General features: G+C 35.5%; 1 protein-coding gene and 1 pseudogene across 1 annotated transcript; both read left to right on the top strand.

Annotated features, from left to right (window-relative positions):
* The first annotated feature begins 10,344 nt into the window (after positions 1–10,344).
* On the top strand, positions 10,345–11,166 carry LOC118736118 (ATP-dependent DNA helicase pif1-like). The gene has a single exon (XM_036466218.1). The coding sequence runs from the start codon at positions 10,345–10,347 to the stop codon at positions 11,164–11,166; it is 822 nt and encodes a 273-aa protein (XP_036322111.1).
* A 7,075-nt stretch (positions 11,167–18,241) lies between these two features.
* Positions 18,242–21,174, top strand: LOC118736117 (annotated as a pseudogene).
* Positions 21,175–23,724: the final 2,550 nt, after the last annotated feature.

The raw sequence follows: 23,724 nt of genomic DNA, 5'->3' as shown, positions 1-23,724 counted from the left end.
TGTAGGTCCCTCCGCTTTGTGTGACAACATCAAGGCGCACGCCACAAATCGGAGGAGAAGCTCGGCCAAACACTAACATATGTGTAAGCGCCAATCTATTATTATTATTATTAGAGCGCCAGAGTAGCTTAACTGACATTTCAAAAAAAGTTGAGGTGCACCCTAAAATGCATTACTAGAATCGAAACGGTCATATCCCGAAACACGCTTTTTTAGTTTTCTCTAACTATAATATTTAGCATCACGAAGGCGCAATGAATTTTTTTAGTAAAAGACCGCATTTATTTTTTTAGATCCTTCTTTCTCATATTACTAAACATTTTTTGTAAATAGGCTCCTCCTCTGGCCCTCATGGCCTCATATGTAAAACGAATTTGTTTAGTTTTCTTTCAATAAAACTATTTATTGTACCGATGTCTTATTTATGGAAAATAAACGAGGTTTGTTTTTATAGCTAATTGTATAGTGAAACGTTGTCTTTTTACTTCGTAACTTTTAGGTAACTTTTTTTTGTAAATTCTGGTCATAGAATTTTTTGTCGTGTGGCAACTGTGGTCATCAATCCACACTCGATCGTCACAACAAATACGCCGACTCAGCAATATGAGCCACAAGTGTTTGATGTAGGGAGTGTTGCCAGGTCTTCGGCATGAGAAAACGTCCCTCTTGGTCTGAAAAAACGTCATTTCCTACCCAAAAACGTCTTTTTTTTTTAAATAAATGTACAAAAATTGTTCTTATTAAACTTTTATTGCATACAAAGGTACATATGTACGTAAGGTATATTAAAATGTCATATCGACAGAGCACATTTAAAATTCCTTGTAAACTGGTTTCAGATCATTAATATATGCACATACACTTGTGATCAGCTGATTAAGTCATCAACATTTTGATCGATTTTGGCTGTTTCTCTTTTGTTTATTTAATGTTTATTATTTTTTCATAAAAGCCAAGGTTATTATATGACAAACAAAATATAAATCCACATTTCAAACTTTGTGCAAAAATTATAAAAAATCTGCAAATTTTCAGCTAGATTTTAAACTTTTTATTCAGATTTTTTTTAGTATGCAATTTGATAGCCCATTAAATTTCAGGGCAATAATGTGCAAGTTTAAAGGGGCTAAATAATCGAGTTGATTTTTAATAATTTTTTTTTTCTTGTAGACATTTGGTTAGGGGCTCGGTTGTCGAAAATGGTAAATTACGCTCTGCTAAGAAGGAGCATAGCAATACTTCAGCCTTTTTTGCGTTCATTACGTTTTCAATAAAGTCCTAAAAAAGCTGCCTACTTTTTTCTGACGTTTTATGCTGCACAGCTTTTTTGATGCTTTTGTGAGCATGCGTGTTGCCATAGATCGGCTCTTCCTGATTTGGCTTTTAATGTGCAATTGCAAACATTACAACAAGCCTCATAACCTCAAGTGTTTACACAACCAGCCTTAGAACACGGGGTCCTTAGTCCAAGCATCCAAAAAATGCGCGTAGGCTTGGTTTGCATCATATTTAAGTCATATGTGTCCAAAAAATAAATATATTTTGAAGTAGCTGGAGCAAAACACAAAGATTGTAAAGATTTATTAAGAAAATATTTCAAAATCAGTTCTACTTACAAGATTTAGTAACAAAGAAAAATTACTGGGAAGTTAAAAAACGTCATATTTTACACAAAAAACGTCCAAACGTCAACAGGATACAAAAAACGTCCAAATGACGTTAAAAACGTCAACCTGGCAACGCTAGATGTAGGTCAGGCATACTACACTAGATCAGGGGGAAATCACGGGCAAACATGAAGAGGACAACGAATTTTACTAATATATGTATTCCAATGAGAGCCACTGCACACGCATACTGAGGTAAAAATGCCCACTCTGCCAAACGTACGCCACGTACACTCCTCGTCATTTGAATAGCTCACCCTTTTAGTTCTTAGTATTTACAGTTTTCCTTTTGTTTATTTAATATTCAGTATTACCGCAGCCGTTCTGCGATGAACATGATAAATAATTTCTTCGTAACTTCATATCCTTCCTCCCGTAAACTGTTTTGTTTTTCCCTTTCTCTAGCCCTCGCTTGCACTTTGACTGCTCCGCGGGCCAAAAAAAGTGCCCATCTCTTCTCTAGAAGATGTTCGAGATAAAGTTAAAGAATATGCTCTTGAGTTCAAAAGACAACCGGTAGGGGAAGAAAATAATTTACAGCTAATACATAATTTCTCAAATGCGAAGAGGGGTTCACAGGTATTTGATTAAAAGAAACCAACCTGCGAAAGTTTTGTGAATAATTTGCTTTTTAGGTTCCCATGGCGGAACTATAGCAACTGAAGTAAATTGGTACATGAATGACGAGGGTAGGAGCATTGATGGTTTGCATCGCTTTCCTATTTAAAAAAAATAATGTTTTTAAAATACAACACACCAGGGCGGCAAACTATACTTAGCTATGAAGTGCCATATTGAGGATAAAAAAGTGCCAAATTGTGCCAAATAGAAAAATTAAATTGTCAAAAAAGGTGCCATTCTTTTTAATTCTTCCCATTTACCGTTAAAATTATTAGCACGTTCCTAAAACAAAAGTCCAATGCCAACCAGTTGTATACACTATGGAAATTAGAAAATTTTAGTTGAGAAAAATAAGTCCACGCAAAGGATTTTACAAAATTTTTTTTGAAGTATTACTATTTTTCAAAAGTGCCATGTTGGCACTTTGTGCCAAATTGAAAAATTAAGTGCCATTTGAAGTAAAATAGGGCCAAAAATGGCACGGTCTGAGCCAAGTTGGCAGCCCTGAATACACATCTTCCTTCATCTGCGCCAGTGGGAATACTATTTCCGTCTGCTGGGATCAGTGTTGCCAACTCCAAGGTCCGAAAATCCCATTCTCCTCTGAAAAAGCCTTGTTTATCCCACCTTAAAGTTCGAAAATCCCATTTGTGAATATTAAATCTTAAAAGTCTTTAATAACACTATATATAAGGAGTATATTCGGTGACTCAAACAAATGACCACGTGTTGATTTTTTTAAATATTCGTAAAGATTTTCGAGTTAAACTTTTTTTGGTCTCTTTCTATAAAAACTTCTGTGACTGCTTTTGCGGTTTTTTTTATATAACAGCTACACTATACAAAAACCGGCGATGATTTTTTGAAATTTTGTTGCTAACGGTCTCCCGCATTTAATTTAATATGAAATTCATGTTATAGCAAAAATGTGCCAAAACTTGAAACTTGAAACACTAAATTTGTTGGGGCTATAAAACTGCATACCCAAAAATGTTCTAAAGATTCAGATTAAAAAGTTGAAATTTTTACATTTTTTGAATTTTCCTAAATCTATACTATATATAAAACTCAAACCCAAAAGAGCGTGTGAGCAAAACAGCCGATATACTGGGTCGATTTCTATGATTCAAGTTTTAAAATTACATATTTCTACCACAGTCGGAAATAGCAGTATTTAAAAAATGAAATTTTTATAATAAGTATGTTTAATTAAAGTATTAAGTTGATCAACAATACCAAGCATTGCTGAACCGTTTGCCTTTCGCGCGTTTGTGTTTAGAGAGCATCAACAAACCCCATACATATTTCTCTCTATTCTCTTCTCTTTTTATATTCAGCTAGCACAGCGCAAAAATAAAAAAAAAGAACCTTTGCCAGCTTCAGGCATGCGCAAAGCGTAACTTATGTACAAGCAGCGCTGCGCCCAAAGCGAAATTCATGTATGTATGTACAAGCAGCGCTGCGTTCATAACAAACAAGCACTGTACATCATGCATTTCGTTTGACAACTGTTTTGGTTTTTCTTTTACTTCAAAATGCCGCTTGCTGCGATATCGGCACATGCTCACTGTAAGCTTCTTGGTGTGGCATACATACATACATTGATCTTCAGATTGAAGATGAAGTTAGCGTTTGCATTGCTGTAGATGCAGAATAAATAATAGCAAAGAAATGTCTGTTTCGCTTCCTGCAAATTCTGCACAAAACAAAACTCAACAATGTTAGTTCAACAAATCAACATTCAATCAATCCAATTAGATTTATGGGAATCCTGCCTCTGTATAGCCGAATTCCAATTTTCCAATGATGTACATATGTATGTCTATTTGTTGGGCTTCATAGGAATGCGGCACATTGTTTTTGCGAACTTGATACATTAGCAAGTGCGTTAAGGCTGAGCGCTGCGCGTAAAGCGAAATGTGTAGTGTTGCCAAGTTTTGAATTTGAAAAAGCACTAAAATCCAAGAAAAGTCGCGTTTTTTCTGGACAAAATCACCAAATTTTTTATTGGATGATTTAATGGACTTAGTATGCATACAAAATTTTATTGTAGGTATGCCGATTCACATTAATAAAAATTAATGCTTCTTGCTCGGCGGTCAAAGATTCGTTATTCATTTTACTGCTAGAAGATACTGGTGCTTTTTTAATATTCGTAAAAAGTATAAGAAATTCAGCCCAAATTAAAGGTCTAAAGCTCGATTCATGGTCTCAGAAACATGGACGTTTTTGCAGGCAATGGCAAATTATCTTATTTAATTCTGGCATGATTGAAAGTGCTGCCACTTATTTTTTTGACAAACATATGCTCTTTCGCTTATGATTGTCATTGTACCATGATTTTGTTTCCATTTTTGTAAAGTTCCTTACGAAAATTCCAATTGCTCTAAATTTAACTTCCATTTTTGTTTCAGACAGTTTTGGTGTCTTCAAAGCAAAACAAAAACTCAAAAATTTTCGCGTTTTGAATTAAGAAAAGCACTATGTTGGCAACAAGGGAAATTTGTGTACAAGCAGCGCTGCGTTCAAAACAAAGAAACACTTTACATCGTGTATTTCGTTTGACAACTGTTTTTTTTTACTTCAAAATGCTGCTTGCTGCGATATCGGCACATGCTCACTGTAAGCTTCTTGGTGTGGCATACATACATACATTGATCTTCAGCTCTTCCTTTATTTCATAAAGATGAAGTTCGTTAAAAAAGCAGTTGCCGCTGCGCAGCAGGAACCTTAATTTACGTCGCTGTAGTAGCATACAGAATAAATAACAGCAAAGAAATGTCTGTTTCGCTTCATGCAAATTCTGCAAAAAACAAAACTCAACAATGTCAGTTCAACAGATTAACATTCGATCAATCGAATTAGATTTTTATACATGCATACATATGTACATGTTCATGTTTTTTATGGGAATCCTGCCTCTGTCTAGCCGAATTCCATTTTTCCACAAACAAACAACAGCAAATCAATGATGTACATATGTATGTATGTCTATTTTTTGGGCTTCATGGGAATTCGGCACATTGTTTTCGCGAAGTTGTTAAGTTAGCAAGTGCGTTAGAGGCTGAGTTTTTTGACTTATAAAAAGTGCAATTTCGTTACTAAATATAAAAAAAAAATCTTTAAAATAACAGAATAGTGGGACGTGGTTAAAAATGCCTAAAGCTAAAACAAATTTGTCAAGACAATCGAGAGCCGCAAGGGCGATGGCCCGTAATCGGAGATTAGTAGCGGCTGCGCGAGTAGAAACGATGCCTGCAATCGGAATTAGATCCGCGTTTATTTATCGACCTCAAATCAATTATATAGGTGATTTTTACAAAAAAAAGCCTATCTACACATATCAGTGCCGTACCTATCAGTGTCAGTGAAAAATATAATATCGTTGCCCCAGTCCCAAATAGAGTTGTTCAGACCGTCCGGCACAGTGCCGTTTTTTACCGTCAGTGCAGTTTTATACACTCTAAAAACTGCATGTAAAAGTGCTACTGATAAGTGTTTATTTTCAAACAAAATCTGTGTAAGTATACGCATAAGATGTTCAAGAATACACATGAAATGTTTAAAATTGCAAATGCTTTTAACGCAAAAATACATTCCCTACTAAAAATAAAAATTTAGAACATTTTATGTGTAATTTTGTTTTACGCATGAAATTTGGTATGTAAAAGTAAACAGGCAGTGTTTAATTTTATTAACACGGTGTCTAAATTTGCACACATTAGAGGAGAGGAAACTGGTATCCTTTCTTAGTATGCGTTAATTTAAAAAAAAAAACTTTTAAAGCAAATTTTAAACATTTCATGTGCAACCGTGTAATTGCGAACCTTAAGAAAATTCTATAGAAATTTTTGTAGTTACGTTTAACTTATGATTTAACTATACTTTAAAATAGGTAAATTAACTGCTCTAAGGGCCAAATTCACAGTGCTGTACTGAAAATCTGTAGTTAACTGCCGATTCTGAGTTAACTACGCACAGTGAATTTGGCCTTAAGTGTTTATAATTCAACAAACAAATTTCAAATTTGTTCTACGCCACACATATCGCACACCGTCTTCAAAAGAGTCACAACTCAAAATAATACGTTTGTCAGAAAATGCGAAAAACTATTTCTTAGCACGTGATAATAATATGGGCAAGGCGGCTTTACCATAGGTTTTTTTAACAAATTATAACAAAAAATTGCTCCAGCTTTTGCTGAAAGGTAAATAAAAGCTCTGTATACATTTTTAGCGTATGATCTCAAAAATTCCAAATTTTGAGTTGTGACTCTTTTGAAGACGGTGTGCGATATGGTAAGTAAAAGTTAAAAAGCAGTATTTAAATTGATTAACATGGTGTGCAAATTTGCATACATTAAGAGAGGAAACTGGTTACTTTTTTTAATATGCTTAAATTTAAACAAAAATTTTTTAGAGTGTAGTTAACTCGGCAATGGTTTGTTTGTGTATTTCACTGACGAGCTGACGGTATTCTATTGCAAGTGTTGTTGTTTTTGTTGGAGGGAAAATTAATCGAGTGGGTACGGAATTATCCAGAATTATATAATTTGCCAATTGATCATTAGTAAAATAAGCCATCTTGGTGTCAATGAACTTCATTTTACTGAAAGTACCGGACGACATACTACGGATGTGTGTGAATTGGTATCACTGATCGATGCTGATTGGCAATAATACTGAACTGATACGGCACTGATTTGTGAAGATAGATCTTTACTTTTATTATTATAACCAATGGATTACAACACATTATAAGTACATACATATGTATATGTAGGTGATCCGCTTCTATCAATTGGGGAAATGACACACATATGTTTGCAATGCAATGCGAAAAAATGGCGAAAGGAAACGAAGGGAATGTGTTGCAGTAGTGGCCGGGTTCGACTTCATGATATGTCTGAACCTCCAGACATACTCACAGCTTTGTTAAGCCGAACGGATGAAATGTCAAGCCATTTTCTAAAAAATATAAGGAAATACAACGGCTGTTTTGCAATGACATCGTTTGGTGGTAAAGAAGTTAGAGAAGGGAATTATATGCCTACTTACAAAGTTCATGGTCAGGTTTACCACCTTATTGGTAGCTTGCTACCAGCAGCGCAAACGACGCCACAATTTCTGAAAATATATTTTACTACCGAAGATGAACAGCTTTCTTTGCGGCAAACTGCCGCACCCGCTCTTAGAAGAGATATTTTAGAATCTTTGCAGCGAATTCTTCACGAAAATAATGCTTACTTGCGAAGTTTGAAGACGGCAATGGAATGTATATCTACTAGCGATGAAAATTACAGGATTGTGATCCATGCTGAAAAACGTCCTGCCAATGAACATCGCGGTCGATATAATGCCCCTACTACAAACGAGGTTGCGGTATTAATAGTTGACGGAAGTACTGGTCCCCGTGATATTGTGTTACGATCGCGCGATAATAGTCTTCAGCGGATATCGGAACTTCATCGGTCTTATGATCCCTTACAATATCCAATAATGTTTTTAAATGGCGAAGATGGTTACAGCATTGACATTCCTCAAGTTTCGCCAATAACTGGGGAGGTTGTTCCATCACAATTAGTGTCCTGTATGCAATATTATTCATATAGGCTTATGACAAGAGAAAACAACTTTAACAGCTTACACAGGTATGGGCAACTCTTCAATCAGTATTGTGTAGATATGGCTGCAAAAATGATCACTGAGCGCTTAAATTTTATACGGGCTTATCAAAGGACGTTACGTGTCGATAATTACGTGCACTTAAGAGATGCTGTAAACGAAGACGCTAACCCGGAAAATGTAGGCCAATTAGTTATTTTACCCTCCACTTTTACGGGGTCGCCCAGATACCTCCATGAGCGCACACAAGATGCCCTGTTGTATGTACGACATTATGGAAGACCCGATTTATTTGTAACCTTTACATGTAACCCGGACTGGAGTGAAATAACACAGCAATTGTTTTCTGGTCAACGCGGAAGCGAGCGCCATGATATTGTAGCAAGAGTCTTTCATTTGAAATTACATCAGCTAATGGATATAATAACCAAACAGAACATATTTGGGTCAGTGAAGTGCCACATATTTTCAGTGGAATGGCAAAAGCGGGGACTACCACATGCCCACATCTTGATTTGGCTGGCCGTTAAAATACGACCCGATGAGATAGACAGTATAATTTCAGCGGAAATCCCTAACAATCACGAAGATCCTTTGTTGTATGAAATAGTATGCAAAAATATGATCCATGGCCCCTGTGGCTCGCGAAATCTCACCTCACCATGCATGGTAAATGGCCAATGTTCTAAAAGATTTCCACGTGAATTCCTTCAGCACACACAAACAGGCGATGACGGGTATCCTAGATATAGACGGAGATCTCCAGCCGATGGGGGATTCACTCATATGTTAGCTTCTAATGGTTGCACAGTCGATAATACGTGGATAGTTCCTTATTGCCCCATGCTCTCGAGATGTTTCGCAGCGCACATTAACGTAGAATATTGCCATTCCGTGCAAGCAATTAAATATATATGCAAATACGGGCAGCGACGCAGCTACATTTTCTGTTCAGGATAGACATGATGAAATAAAAAATTTCTTAAATGGGAGATATCTAAGCACTTCTGAAGGAATTTGGAGAATACTAGGATTTTCGATCCACGAACGTTATCCAACAGTCACACATCTGGCTGTGCATTTGGAGAATGGGCAAAGGGTTTATTTTACTCCAAATACTTTGAACCATGTTATTCAGAATCCACCGGAAACAACTCTTACTTCGTTTTTTCAAACTATGTACGACTGATAGCTTCGCGAAAACTTTGCTTTATAACGAAGTTCCAGCATATTACATTTGGACGAATAAAAAGTGGAAACGAAGGAAACGTGGACAAGATGTACCTAATTACCCAGGGATCAAGCAAGACACCGCTTTGGGAAGAGTTTATACAATACATCCTAATTATTCGGAATGTTTCTATCTCAGACTCTTATTACATTCTGTTCGAGGTCCCAAATCTTTTATGGATTTAAAGAAAATCGATGGAGAGGTTTTACCGACTTATCGTGCAGCATGTCAAGCACGAAATTTGCTTCAGGCCGATACACACTGGAAAGATGCTTTATCAGACGCAACAATTTCGGCAAGCGCAAACAAATTGAGAGAACTATTTGCAATAATCCTAATTTTTTGTGAAGTTTCGGATCCAATTGGATTGTGGAACATATTTCGGAAAAATTTATGCGATGACATTTTGCATAATACGAGGAGGCAAAGTAATAACCCTAATATTAACTTCAATGATGATATATTAAACGAAGGGCTTATTCTTATCGAAAATATACTTTTTTCACTGGGTGAAAAACGGCTTAGAGACTTTGGATTGCCAAGTCCCAATCGAGAAAGTTCATACTTAGCCAACCTCTATTACATACGAGAAACATCCTACAACACTACTGACCTGAATAGATTTGTTCAAGAGAACGAACAAAAACTTACTTCAGAACAGCGATTAATATATAATGAAGTCATAGCTAACGTAAACCAAAACATAGGAAATGTTTACTTCATAGATGCACCTGGGGGAACGGGTAAAACCTTTGTTACTTCATTGCTTCTAGCTAAAGTTCGTAGCGAAAATAAAATTGCAATCGCAGTGGCGTCCTCGGGAATTGCTGCCACGCTTTTGAGTGGAGGAAGAACTGCTCATTCCACTTTCAAACTACCACTCAGCATTTTACCGGAACAAAGCTGCACATGTTCGATAAAAAAAAATAGTGCCGCTGCTAAGATTCTTCAGCAGGCATCACTGATTATATGGGACGAGTGTACGATGTCCCATAAGTCTCATATTAATGCCGTCAATACAACTCTTAAGGACTTGAGATCATCTGATGCGGTAATGGGCGGAATTAGTTTTGTGTTCACAGGCGATTTTAGGCAAACACTACCTGTGGTTCCGAGAGGCACACGAGCTGATATCGTTAATGCTTGCTTAAAAGCTTCGGAAGTTTGGCCATATATAAAAAAATTGCATTTATCAGTTAACATGCGCGCGTACCTCAGTGTAAATAGCTGCTCTGAAGTATTTGCTCAGTACCTTCTACAAATAGGCAACGGTTCAGCAACTATAACACGCAATGGGTATGTTACCATGTCGGATATCGTAGGAACCTGCGTAAGAAGTATTGATGAGCTTATTGATAATGTTTATCCAAACATTGCAAACATACAAATTATTAATTCCAATTGGCTTTGCGAACGTGCAATTGTCACTTCGAAAAATTCGGCAGCAGAAGATATCAATGAAGCAGAATTGAGCAGAATTTCAACAGAATACAAACTCTATAAGTCTGTAAATTCAGTAACTGACCCCAACGATGTGGTTCATTACCCTGTGGAGTTTCTTAACTCCTTAAACCCCGCAGGTATGCCTCCACATGAGCTAAAACTTAAAGCTGGAACACCCGTAATTCTTTTACACAATCTTAAGCCACCCGAGTTGTGTAATGGTACGCGTCTTCAAATCATACGTTTTTTCCCCAATCTTATAAAGGCAAAAATTTTGACCGGTCCGGCAACGGGAGAAATAACGATGATTCCAAGGGTACCAATGATCCCAACGGATTTGCCATTTACGTTTAAACGTGTCCAGTTTCCAGTAAAGACATGTTTTGCCATTACCATTAATAAGTCCCAAGGGCAGACCTTTAACGTTGTCGGCATTGATCTCCGTAACGAAGTGTTTACGCATGGCCAATTATATGTGGCACTTTCACGTATCGGTTCATCACAAAATCAAACTTTTCTTATTCCCGGAAATGGAAATGAAACGCAAAACGTTGTTTTTACTGAAGTGTACAACAACTGAAATGTAAATACCTCTATTTTATAATCATTACTACTTCATTCTTCTAATTTATGCTGTACACTTCTTATATGAAAAAAGTATAAAATACATCCATAAACACATATCTATATTTTAAAGCCTTTTATTATTAAAATTTTTTAGGACGTTTGTAAATGTATTTAAAAGATCAAAGGTCCGTGGCGAAACCTAGGGTTACAATGGCCGTCCAGATGAATTACGGATACTAATAAGGGCAAAATTCTTCCTCTGAAGAGGTTTGAGTTTCAATACGGTTTCTCCTTAACTTTGCCGCAAAATTACTCACGAGGCGTCGCGAAGCACGCCGGGTATTTGCTAGTTATGTATAAAGTTTGAACCTGTGACTTATATGTTTTTGCTTAAAGCTTGGACGGTGTTTTTATAGAAAAATAACAAAAAAAAAATAGCTCGAAAAACATTACGAATATTTAAAAAAAATCAGCACGTGGTCATTTGTTTGAGTCACTAATAGAAGCAAGCTCCAGTTTCGCAGTTCACTTTTCATGCGTTGCACGTGGCCTTATGGTTGTCTCTACGGCTATAAACACAGCCGTAATGCGACTATCTCTGTTAATTGAAGGTGACAAAGCAAAAAATAATTATCCAAAAAGAAGGAAAAAATCCATGGACTTTAAAACAGTGGTTAGTTATTACAAAACTACATTTATGGAAAAGTTGTCAGCTTGAACGCTTATGCTTATTGGACGACCTACCCGTCACAGCAAAATATGTTTTTTTTTAACATATTTAACTTGCAAATACGTTACCCATTGTTTAAATCAGGTCTTTTTTAATAAATATTTATATAAAATCAGTACTGTTCACGAACTATGTGTCCTCAATAGTGACTCGTCCCTGTCGTCACAAAATACTGTCCCGCCCGCCACAAGCTAAAGTGTTTTTCAAATATAATAATGCCATCAAAGCATAAAATGGACCTTAACATTCTATTAACTACATTCAAGAAATATTTTCATATACTAGCACATAGTTTTTCTAAAATTGAGAAACGAATAAATCCACTCACGAGGGGTGGGTGTCGTTGTCTCACCCGTCACTCTTGGGAAAATGAAAATTTTCTGTGTAAATTATATAATTAAGTTTTCTCCTTTTTTAGTTTCGTGTTAAGCTGATATTTGAATTCAGATGTTAACAATTTGAACCTTTCCAAATTAAGGGTTAAAGAGAAATTACCTAAAAGATGGAGAAAAAACGAGTTTAAATGTCCCACTCGTCACGTTGGAATTCTCCATATATGTTTGAATAAAGAGAAGTAGCAATGACTGAACAAATAAAAAATAAACGCCCTTTATGGGCGAAATCCCACGAGTTGGCAACACTGGTTGGGATTGTAAATCGATCTACAAGGAAATAAAAAATTAATTATGTTTTCATTTTTTTGATGCGACATAATTAGAAGTCTCTACTCAAGAATATGGTTTATGTCATAACAATTAAACTTCTTTACAGCGAAAAGCAGTGTTATTTTAATGAAAAATGTTGATTATCTATAAAGATTTTCACTATCACTAAATATTAAGTGCTAGTGCAATTTTTTTTACTGTCATCAAGGGTTTAGTGGCAGTGCAATTTGGTTTTCACAATGTCCTGAATGACTCCTAAGAACGTGCTTTTAGTTTGGATGGGATCTCAGCTTCTTCGATAATTATTTGATTTTTAAAACAATTAATAGGCTTTTCAACTGCCTCTATGGTATAAGTTAATGATCTCTCGCTGTGAATAGTAGCTGAATCTGAGTTCATCGATAAATGATTTCAAACGTTTAATTTTTGCGTTTGCATTTATGTCGGAAACCGCAAACGTTGATGGTCAGTAAAACTATTTAAATGTCGTACACCATAAAGATAGTTGCTAAGGTTTTTCAGGGTCCTTACTATGACCAAAAGTTCCTTTTCGTTAGTTTCAAAATGAAGTTCTTTGTCTTTAAGAGTTATGGAAATCATAGTTAAGGGCCTGCCTTCTTGAGAAAGAACGGCACCCAGGCCATAATTTGACGCATCTGTTGTCAAATGAAACGGTTTTTCAAAATCAGGGTAAGCGAGCATTACGTCTTCTAATACCAAAATGTGTTTTAATGTCTCAAATGCTTGGTGTTGTTTTGAATTTAGCATATAGTAGCTTGCCAATCCTAAAAAAGGACCTGACACCGTACAATGCTTTGGAAGGTGGCAAGTTTAGCATTGTGTTTACTTTGTCAGGGCACGTTTTAATGCCACCTCTTGATACAATAAATCCGAGATACTCGGTTTCGGTTTTGAAAAATTTCGATTTTTCAACTGCTGCCCTCATGTTAGCGTCATATAAACTCTTCATACCCAGTCTATCAGCCCTATTCTGCATTTCGATTACGTTCCCGCATTCCGCTCCGCTGGAATCGAACTTTGGTATTCTGCGTTACGATCGAAACGAAAAAAGAAGAGGAAGACAGAAAACATCTTTCAAAATTAGCTGTTTGCCTAGGAATGTGTGAAATCGAAACAAAACAAAGAAATATTTGCCCCCAAACTATAGCAGCACATGAAGTTAAAGTTTGTAAATATTTTAAAATAACTAAATATACCTAGCATCACTGTAATTTAAAAATAAAATTTAAGTGGATACATAATTATAAGAATGAAATCCATAGCCGCGGCGTTATTGCTGGAAGAGAAGAACGAGTCCCAGATTGCTGATGCGGAAGTTGAAAGGCGGAGATTTAGGGACATGTTTGATCTTTTTTAGATGAGTGAAGAGTCATTAGGAATTCATCTTGAACTGTATTACTCATCGTTTAAAGTCAGTGAAATTATAAACGTTGTTTGAGCAGTCCACAACATTTGCATTTACTACAGAGTGGAAGATTTGAACGCAAATGAATCCCATTTTAAAAGCCGTCAGGAGGAGGAGAAGAACAAAGCTTATCTTTCCATAGCAAATCGAATTCGAGACAACATACGCACCTCTTTTTAAAAAGTTAGTAAAAACGAGTGCAATAATAAAAGCATCTTTTTTATGTAACTTCACATGTTATGTATGTAAGTATCTATGTGCATACATCGATTAATTTTATATAAAAAGAATAAATTGTATTCAGTGCATTTCACAGTCTTATTTATAGATAATGTAAACAAAAACGCCTTGACTTCCACTTTGAAAATGTCGCGCAAAATACCTTTTGGTTGCCATTATTTGAGCCAATTTTTCGTATTGCCCGTATTACCGCTCTCGAAAACACAGAAATCGAGAAAATTCATTTATGATGACTTTTACAATCATTCACAGTATATTTTACTTAAATTTTTTATAAAATTATATTATTTAAACCCACGAAAATAACAATTGAAACTTTCTCCGTCCACAAATTTGCAACTTAGAAAAACGGAACTACGATCGAAATGTAGAATAAGAATAATCGTAAATTTCGAAGATTGATCGAAAGGAAACGGAACGCAGAATACCAAAATTGCCAAACGGAGAAAATTTCGATTCGAGTCGAAATGCAGAATAGGGCTGTATGTCTTTGACATGTTGTTCTTTTGTTTGAGAATAATTTATAACGTCACCCACGTAAACGTAACAGCTTTTTTCCTATTTGTTCCCTAAGGACGTCGTCTATAGCTGTTTGACACATACTGGGAGCGTTTTTTAAACCGAATGGTAGCCTACAAAGTTCATACTTTCCGTTGCTTACGGAAAGGGCTGTTTTCTCCCTGTCTCGCTCAGCGAGCTCGATCTGGTGAAACCCTGACTTCAAATCGAGGGTAGTAAAGTATTGTGCCAGTCCCATGTTTTATAAAATCGACATGACATTTGGTATCGGGTATTTATCGTCATTGGTATTTCAACTTGCGAAAATCTACTACCAGACTTTTTTTATTGCCAAACTCATCAATATCCTTCTTGTCTATGACCCAAATTGGATTATTGTAGGAAGACCTAGATGGTCTAACCTAACCATTTCGTAAAAATTATTTTAGTTCGTTAATAATAAAATCGACTACCCCTATTGGATATGGGTACAACTTAGAATAAATCGGTTCTTTGTTTTATACGAATCGTAGCAACTACAGTGTTATTATACAGCAGAGATTCGTTGTGATCGGCGAAAGCCTGTGATTTTTTTTCTATCATATTTAAAAATTTCCCTTTTATTGCAAAGGGTACGCTTTCCTGTTGAATTTTTACAGCATTAACGCTCTCACTTTTTAAGTTCTGAACACATTGAAAACGACGAGCTACCGACCACAGCTTCCAATTTGTCATCTTTATTATCTAAGCGCTTTGTCGATGGCGACATGATTTCTTTGAACGCGGCAGCGACATCAAGAATTTGTATGAGTTTGACATAAAAGAAGAGGAAGAACTTTATCTGTCGCCAGAAAAATAGAAATAGATCTAATCTGGCCACAACCACAGCCGTCGCGTAGCCCGGTCGTCGCCAAAATAATTATCTACATAAGAGTACGTGTTAAAATAATTTGACAGCTGTGGTTTGTAGCTCGTCGTTTTCATTGTGTTCGGGCTATAAGAAATAAAGTTTTCACTTTTAAGTAATAACTTTTCAGGTCCGAAATCATGTATTATTATTTTTCTTTTTGAAGGTCCACGACTGCATTGACTTGCGTTAACAAGTCAAGCCCAACTATCGCGTCAAAGGTTATCAAATTTGGTAATATAAAAAAATCAGAAGTTATACCAAACAAATTAACTTTACATTTCTCCCTTACTTCGCTTTTGCCATGAACTGACTTAACTACGAATGGTTTAGTTAACGATCCGCCCTGCCATATGTACGGATTTTTCCGTACAGTACGGATTTGCAGGGGTGAAAATGGTTGTACGGATTCAACGTACGGATTTTTAGCTTTGCGTCAAGATGTACGGATTTTCATACGGATTTTTGGAGTGTTTTTTCATATTGTAAAAATTCGCCTGTTTTAGATATATTCGTAGGCTTCTTTTAGTTTCTGAACCCTCCATTTTTTTATTAAATATATATAATATATATGATATAATGCCATTTGGCTCAGTAAAGGGCCATGCTCTCTACCCAACAACAAGAAACTATCGGAACTGGGATTGAAAAGCAGAAAGGTAATGTCTCTGATAAAATGCAAACTGTGTTTAGTGAAATCGCTGCTTAAAGAGCTGATCATCAAAAGCTCTCTCGTTAATCAATGCTCTTCATGAGCACGATGGAGAGAATACAGAAGGTATTTACACGAAAAATTAACCTTTGTAAAAAATTATTTTCTAGGCTAACTATGGGTCCCTGAACATGAAAACAAAACCCACTTTTTGTTCAAAGAAGCGTTTTCGAGATTTTTCCGAAAAACGTGTTTTTTGGTACTTTTCGCAGTTATTCGTAAATATCTCTTGAAAAGATCATAAAATCGACGCAATCAACCTACCGTTCGAAAGGTAGTGATGTGCCCTTTACTAAAAGATATAACTTGTGCAGATTTTTATAAAAATTATTTGTGTTACTAGCAACCAAAGTCGAAAAAAGTGTAATTTTCAATCAATTTTTAAAATTACACATTTTTAGTTTCTTATTTTCGATTAAAAAAATTGTTTTTTAATTTTTGGTTTTTACATTACGTTTTTACATTACGTTTTTGGTCATTACAGCAAATGTTGAGTCTAAGGTCTTCCAAATCGGATAAGAAATGTAGATGTTATGGAGCCCTGAGTAAAAATTTTAACTTTGCATTTTTCACACAATCACGCTTTTGGTCGAAAATAAGCTTTTCCCCTTAAAATTTTTCGTTTGTGTTGGGTAGAGTCTTCTCGAATTTGCATCCAGCAGTAGTCACCCATCATGCCTTCGCCCCAAAAGCCTTCATATCGTTTTTCGAATGCTGCGATGTCCTGATGGAATCTTTCGCCTTGCTCATCGCTCTCTGCCCCCAAATTCAAAGGAAAAGCATTTTCAGTGACATGCGGGCTCCTGGAAAAGAAATAATTTTTAACTTCTAAAGAACATGTATAAAACGAATCTACGATATAGATTATACCAATAGCCTGAAATGTTTGCAATATTCTATCTATCAATTGACGCGCTTTAGAACTTCGGTTGTTACCCAGGAAACTATTTATGTACAACGTCACGAAAAGCCGTCCATGCTCCTGCTTCAGCAAAAATTGTTTGTCTGCAAACAATTGCTTGATCTGTGGGCCAACAAATATTCGCGATTGAACACTTTAGGCCCTTGGTTTTTTATATTGCCGGTAGCTTACCACTTAGTAACACTGGTTCCACTCTATGCAAAAGAAAACACAGAATTTTTCACTTTAAATTTACAAATAGTGTAGGAGGTTTTATTGAAAAATCGAGGGGTCTGCTCGGAAACGTCCGCACGTATGAAAATCTTAACGATTGTGACTTTAATAAACCGAGTTTTAAGTTGACGTTTGTTTATCTGTATACATGTGTGTGTGTGGATGTGTGTATTACATGTGTATGTGTGGGTGTGTGTATTACATGTGTAGTGTGTGCTAATGGTGACATTTGGGGGCGGTAGCTACGCGAGCGGAAGTGGCAGCCTTGCCATCGCGAAAGGACCCATTTAGCCATACCGGCCCCCCTAGGCGTATACTTAGCCTAGTAGGCGCTGTAGCTGTTGCAACGTCTCCACAAAGTTGCCAAGTCCGGTTGGGCGGCGGTGGTGCGACCTGTAGTGCGTTTCTGTATCTAATGCGATATTATATCGCAAATTTTGTCAGAACGCGGTATCGCAAAGTTCATGTCGCAAACGATAAACGAAGTGTTTCTGTAACTCAAAAAACTCACCTTGCGATAAATTGGTGGTGAGTATTGTAAAAATTACACGAATTGTCAGAATGAAGAACATATGTTCTTGTATAGTTGTAAGAAATTGAAGTAAAAGTAATAGTTTTTATATATTTTGATTATTTAAATCATTTAACCGATTAATGTAAGTACCAAAACTAAATGAATATGCATTTTTCGTTGATTCAATCGTTTTTTTTTTCACTATTAAAATATAGAATGATGGTTGCACATCTACTTGCATTGTCTGATGATCAAAGGAACATGCTGCGCGTTCATAGGCGCTTTTTAAGGGATAATACTGATCCATTTTATTTGCCAGAAGCGCGTTTCATTGAGTTATTTAGATTGAATAAGGAGTCTGCGCTGGAACTTCTTGGTGAAATAAGTCCGTATATAAAGGATGGTATACGAATAACTTTTGTACCAAAGGCTATAAGGATGGTATCGGCATTGCATTATTATGCTACTGGATCCTTTTTAAGAGATTTTGGGAAAGATTTTGTGTGCCCAATAAGTAAAACTACGATTTGCAGATCTATTAATGAAGTGACTCTTATTATTCAAAATAAGATAATGATGAAATACATTAAATTTCCAACTAGTTTGGAAATGAAAAATATAATTCGACAAAGGTAATGATACATATCGTTACCTTAATTCACAAAAGCGCTAACCAAAACTTTTTTTCGAAACTGCGTTTTTCACAGATTTTGGCAGTATATATTAAAATATACCTTTAATAAAAATTTTAAAGTGTTAGCCCCAAAAACAATGGAGTTAAATGCCACTTTTTCAAAAGCTCTTTTATGTTGTTTTTGCATCTCCTGTAAAATAAAAAAAATTGTTGGTTCCGGCCTTTGTGAATTAAGGTAATGATATATGTATGTACATTAGAGTGGTCCAAAAAAATAAAGTCTGAATTTGATTGCCGGCACCCCTAGGATTGCTCTACATCGAAAAAAATTTACCCCTAAGCCTGAAGATAAGCAGTGTTTTTCGATCGAAAAATATTGATTTTCAAGAATTCTACACTATTTCTACGAAAAGTTGTTTTTCCCCATATAAAATACATGAAAAACTTTGAGCGCTTTGAGCACTCCCTAATTTTTTTTATTTCAAAATAAACAAGTAAGAAAGTCTAAGTTCGGGCGGGGCCGAACATTAAATACCCGGCGCAAGTATTACATATATGCCTTTTCACCTTTCCGGAAGCTACAGCTACATGGTAAGCCGGGGTGTATCAATTTTGAATAAATTAGCGTCCGTAAATTTCGAAATATTGACGTTTCGAGCATTTCTAAAATTTACCGTTATATGAAAAGCCGTAATTTTAGTCCGATTTCAATAATTTTGAACGTTTTGCTTTTATGTGGCAAGCACAATAACCATACCGAGTTTGGTACAAATTGGTAGAACGGTTACCGAGATACATATATGTGATCATAAGTGGGCGGTGCCACGCCCATTTTCCAAAATTTTATGATAAGCGTATTTCCTGATAAAGAATTGTTGCAGGCATCAATTTTGAATAAATTAGCTTCAATATTTACGGATTTATCGAAGATTTCGTATTTCTCCAAATTACCGTTATATGGGATGTGGGCGTGGTTATTGTCTCATTTTTAAAATTTTCGGCCATTTGGTATCCTGTACCAAGGCCAATAACTGTGCCAAGTTTGGAAGAAATCGGTGCAGCGGTTGCCAAGATATACACATGTAACACTAAGTGGGCGTGGCTACGCCCATTTTTCAAAAATTTATAATATTCTTATTTTTCGTCCTAAAAGTTATTGCAAATATCAATTTTGAGTGAATAATCTTCAGTAGTTACTAAAATATCGCAGTTTTCGTATTTCTGAAAAGTACCGTTATATGGGAGGTAGGCGTGGTTGTTGTCCGATTTTGCCCATTTTCAATACCGTCCGTCCTACGCCCGAAAGAAGTAAACGTGCCAAGTTTCGTTAAGATATCTTAATTTTTACTCGAGTTATCGTGTGCACAGACGGACGGACGGACGGACAGACAGTCACCGCTTAATCGATTTCTCTTTTCATCCTGATCATTTATGTACTCATTTGTCTATATCTATCTCGATTCGTTTTGCCTGTTACAAACAACCGTTATGTGAACAAAGTTATAATACCCTTGTGCACAAGTGCGCTCGGGTATAAAAATAGGGGCATACTTTTTTCGGTATATAACAATCCTAGGGGGTGGCGGCATTAAAAATCCGACCTTATTTTTTTATAAACATTTTTGGACCCCTTTAATGTACATACATAAGTTTTCAGAGTATTTTTATTCATAACAAACAAACATATTTTAGGTTTTTCAATGCTACTGGTTTTCCGGGCGTGATAGGTGCAATAGATTGCACACATGTTAAAATAAAAAACCATCTGCGGAGGATGAGTATTGCTATATTAATCGCAAAGGCTTCTTTTCAAAAGGTGCAGCTGATTTGTGACTACGATTTAAATATTTTAGCTGGGTATGCACGTTTCGGGGGAAGTACACACGATGCATTTATTTGGGAAAATTGTAAAGTTAGGCAATTAATGCAGCAACAATATGAGCAGAACATATACACGTGCTGGCTTATTGGCGATTCCGGATACCCCTTCAGCCTTGGTTAATGACACCTTACCGAAATCCTGAAACTAGGGGCGAAGAAAATTTCAATAATCACCACATACAAGCTCGTAACTGCATTGAGCGATTGAATGGTGTATTAAAAAAAGTATTCGCGTGTTTGTCAAGTGATCGCGGCATTCTTTTCAACCCAGTTTATTCTGGCGCTATCATCAACGCTTGGCTTACGCTGCATAATTTCAGAAACTTGCACAATATGCCTATGCCCGAAATAAATTATACCCATGATACCAATATAGATATAGGTGAGCATAAGACCATGGAATCTAATGCTACAATCTTGCAGGATGCACGAAGGGTTCGCGAAAACCTTGTTAGAAACAATTTTAATTAAATTTATTTATATAGCATATACACGCAGTTTTCAACCGGCACTATTATAAAAATATACTTTTGACGCAGCTGTATGTTTATAAGCGAATCCAAACTCGTCAAGTTCTCCTGGCGTTATATGGTGACCAACAAACTTACAATATTTGATTTTATTAAGTAATAATTTAAATAAATTTTACTTATTTAACATGTGGCAACCCTTAAATCTGTTTGTCCACGTTATATTACTACATATATAAAAATATATGTATTATATTATATTATATAAATACAGTTCATACCATTACAACTCAAATTCAAAACCATATAAACCGAAGTTTAAAACTTTATAGAAAACTTAAGAGGTTCAAAACATCTTCATTTAAATTTCAAACTTTCTTCTCAGAAGTTTTAACATTTTTTTGAGTATACCTACAGTTTTTCATTGATTCTTGTTTCATTTGGCTAAAAATTACCGTAATAGGGGCGGCTAATATTTCGAGAACTAAAGAAACCGATTTTCAAAATGTGGAAAGTTAGTTGAAAGACCTTTCCTTTAATATGTATATATTTTTCGAGAGAAGATAAAAAAAAAAATATGGCATTTTTTAATAAAGATGTGTGTTTGCGGCTCTCTTTTTCTTTTTTATATGAAACGATATTTTAATATACATTTAGTGAAATATCATGTGCCGAAGAATTTTTGTTACAAATCATACATACAGTAGCGGCAGAAATAATAGACTCGCCTTACTTTGAAGAGTTTTGGCTATTATTCCATGGTTTACTTTATGTTTAATATTTTTTTATAAACGCCTGGCTAGCTATACAACAAGCACCATATAAATCCCCTTTTCAAGCTTTATACAAAAATTAAAAAAATTTGACTAATTTTCACCAAATTTTCAAACTCTTTATTCAGAATTTTAGAAAAATGTTTGGTTTGCAGTTTTGTAGCCCATCCAATTTTAGTATAATAGAGTGCAAATTTCAAGTCACTAGAAAATACCGTTAATTTTGTTTGTTGACGATGCAAGGCATTCTCTTCCATATAAAAAAAATTGTCGAGTACACTTTGTATGGGAAAAAATGTGTGACACCGTCAGCAAAAAAAATTCTTAAAAATCAACGGTATTTTTTAGCTAATTGCATACCAAAAATTTTTCTAAAATTCTGAATAAAGAGTTTGAAAATTTGGTGAAAATTAGTCAAAATTTTTTAATTTTTGTTCAAAGTTTGAAAAGCGCATTTATATGATGTTTGTTGCATAACTACCTAGGCTTTTATAAAAAAATATTAAACATAAAATAAACTAAATAAATATAGTCAAAATTCTTAAAAGTACGACGAATCAGTTATTTCTGCCGCCAGAGTATATCAAATTAAATGTATTTTTGTGCCCTTTCTGATAAATGTATCTTTTAATATAATAAATTGTGTGTTAAAAATGTTGCCATGATTTCGTTGTTTTTCTCGAAAAATATATGTACTATATATACATACAGATACACATATCAAATGAAAGGTACTTCAATATTTTTCCAACGATATCCCTATTTTGAAAATCGGTTAAATAATTTTCGAAGTATAAGGATTTGAAAATATTGAAAATTCAGCTTCGATCCAAGCGACGCTTATGCATATTTGTAATATACTTTGCTTTATTTCTTAAATATAATGAAGTCTAAGAAAACTACCCACTTTATTGTATTTTATTTATTAATGTTAAAATATTTGAATTCATTTCCTTGAGTATATTAATAATATCATCTAATTTTCTCATATGAACTTCGTTCTGAGCTGACAGTTCTTTTTTGACTTCTTGCAGCGATAAATGAAATGACGATTTGGATGCGCAGATATTGAACGTCTTCTCAGCAGAAGCGGCCTTAGACTTACTTGGCATTTCGTCTTCGATGAGATATTCAGCCAAGTACTCGTCTTCGAGTGCCTCATCCACGTTCTCCTTAAATACAAAAAATGTAAAGTATTTCAAATATATTTATGCATGCACAAATTAAAAAAAAAAAATAGTATACCTCATGGACTCCGGCTTCAATTGTTTTACCATCTCCATCAAGACTGCTGCTGGAAATAACTCCAATACCTCCGCATCCAAAACTTCACATGGTTTCGGTCATTCACTGGGAGGACGGTTGCCGGTCAAATTTTTGAATCTGTTGTAGGCACTTTGTTGCTTCTTCACTGCAACCTTCCAGTCCGACCAACACTTCACCATTTATAATTAAAAAATATACTTTGGCATTAAACCAATAAATATTTTGCAGTTCATACCTTCTTCCACTGTTCAGTGGTCTTGCATGCACCTCCGCATGCATTTAGCTCCTCCCTCAAACCGTTTGGATTTTTGTTGTTTTGTTATTTTTCCCGTCCGTACTTTTTTCTGTAAAAAAAAAAAATTTTTTTGCTTGAAATTAATAAAAAAAATCAGTTAAAATCATACAGACCTCGCTCATATTGGAAGCTTTTCGCTTCGAAAACCACACTTCACTTGACTTACAGCCAGTGACATATTTATCGCATCATTTATCGCAATATTTTTTTCAGCACAGTTACAGAAACTCTCGCTTGCGATAAAAGTGAAAAAGCGTTATATTTTACGATATTGGGTGTATCGCAAGGTTACAGAAACGCACTACTGGACTGCTGTCGGCCGCGGTGGGATGATGGGGGGCTGTAGTGAGCCGTTGGTAGTCTCCGAATTTGGACATTCTGCTGCTGGCCATGATGCCGGCGTCGATTACCTGGAGCTGGAGCTA

Source organism: Rhagoletis pomonella, unplaced genomic scaffold, assembly GCF_013731165.1.
Source record: "Rhagoletis pomonella isolate Grant_MI unplaced genomic scaffold, Rhpom_1.0 Rhpom_scaffold_00003, whole genome shotgun sequence".
Classification (NCBI taxonomy): Eukaryota; Metazoa; Arthropoda; class Insecta; order Diptera; family Tephritidae; genus Rhagoletis; species Rhagoletis pomonella.
This window is presented reverse-complemented; position numbering and strand designations above follow the sequence as displayed.

Excerpts from the sequence above, each read along its gene's own strand:
- LOC118736118 (XM_036466218.1), top strand. The coding sequence starts at position 10,345 with ATGCGCGCGTACCTCAGTGTAAATAGCTGCTCTGAAGTATTTGCTCAG.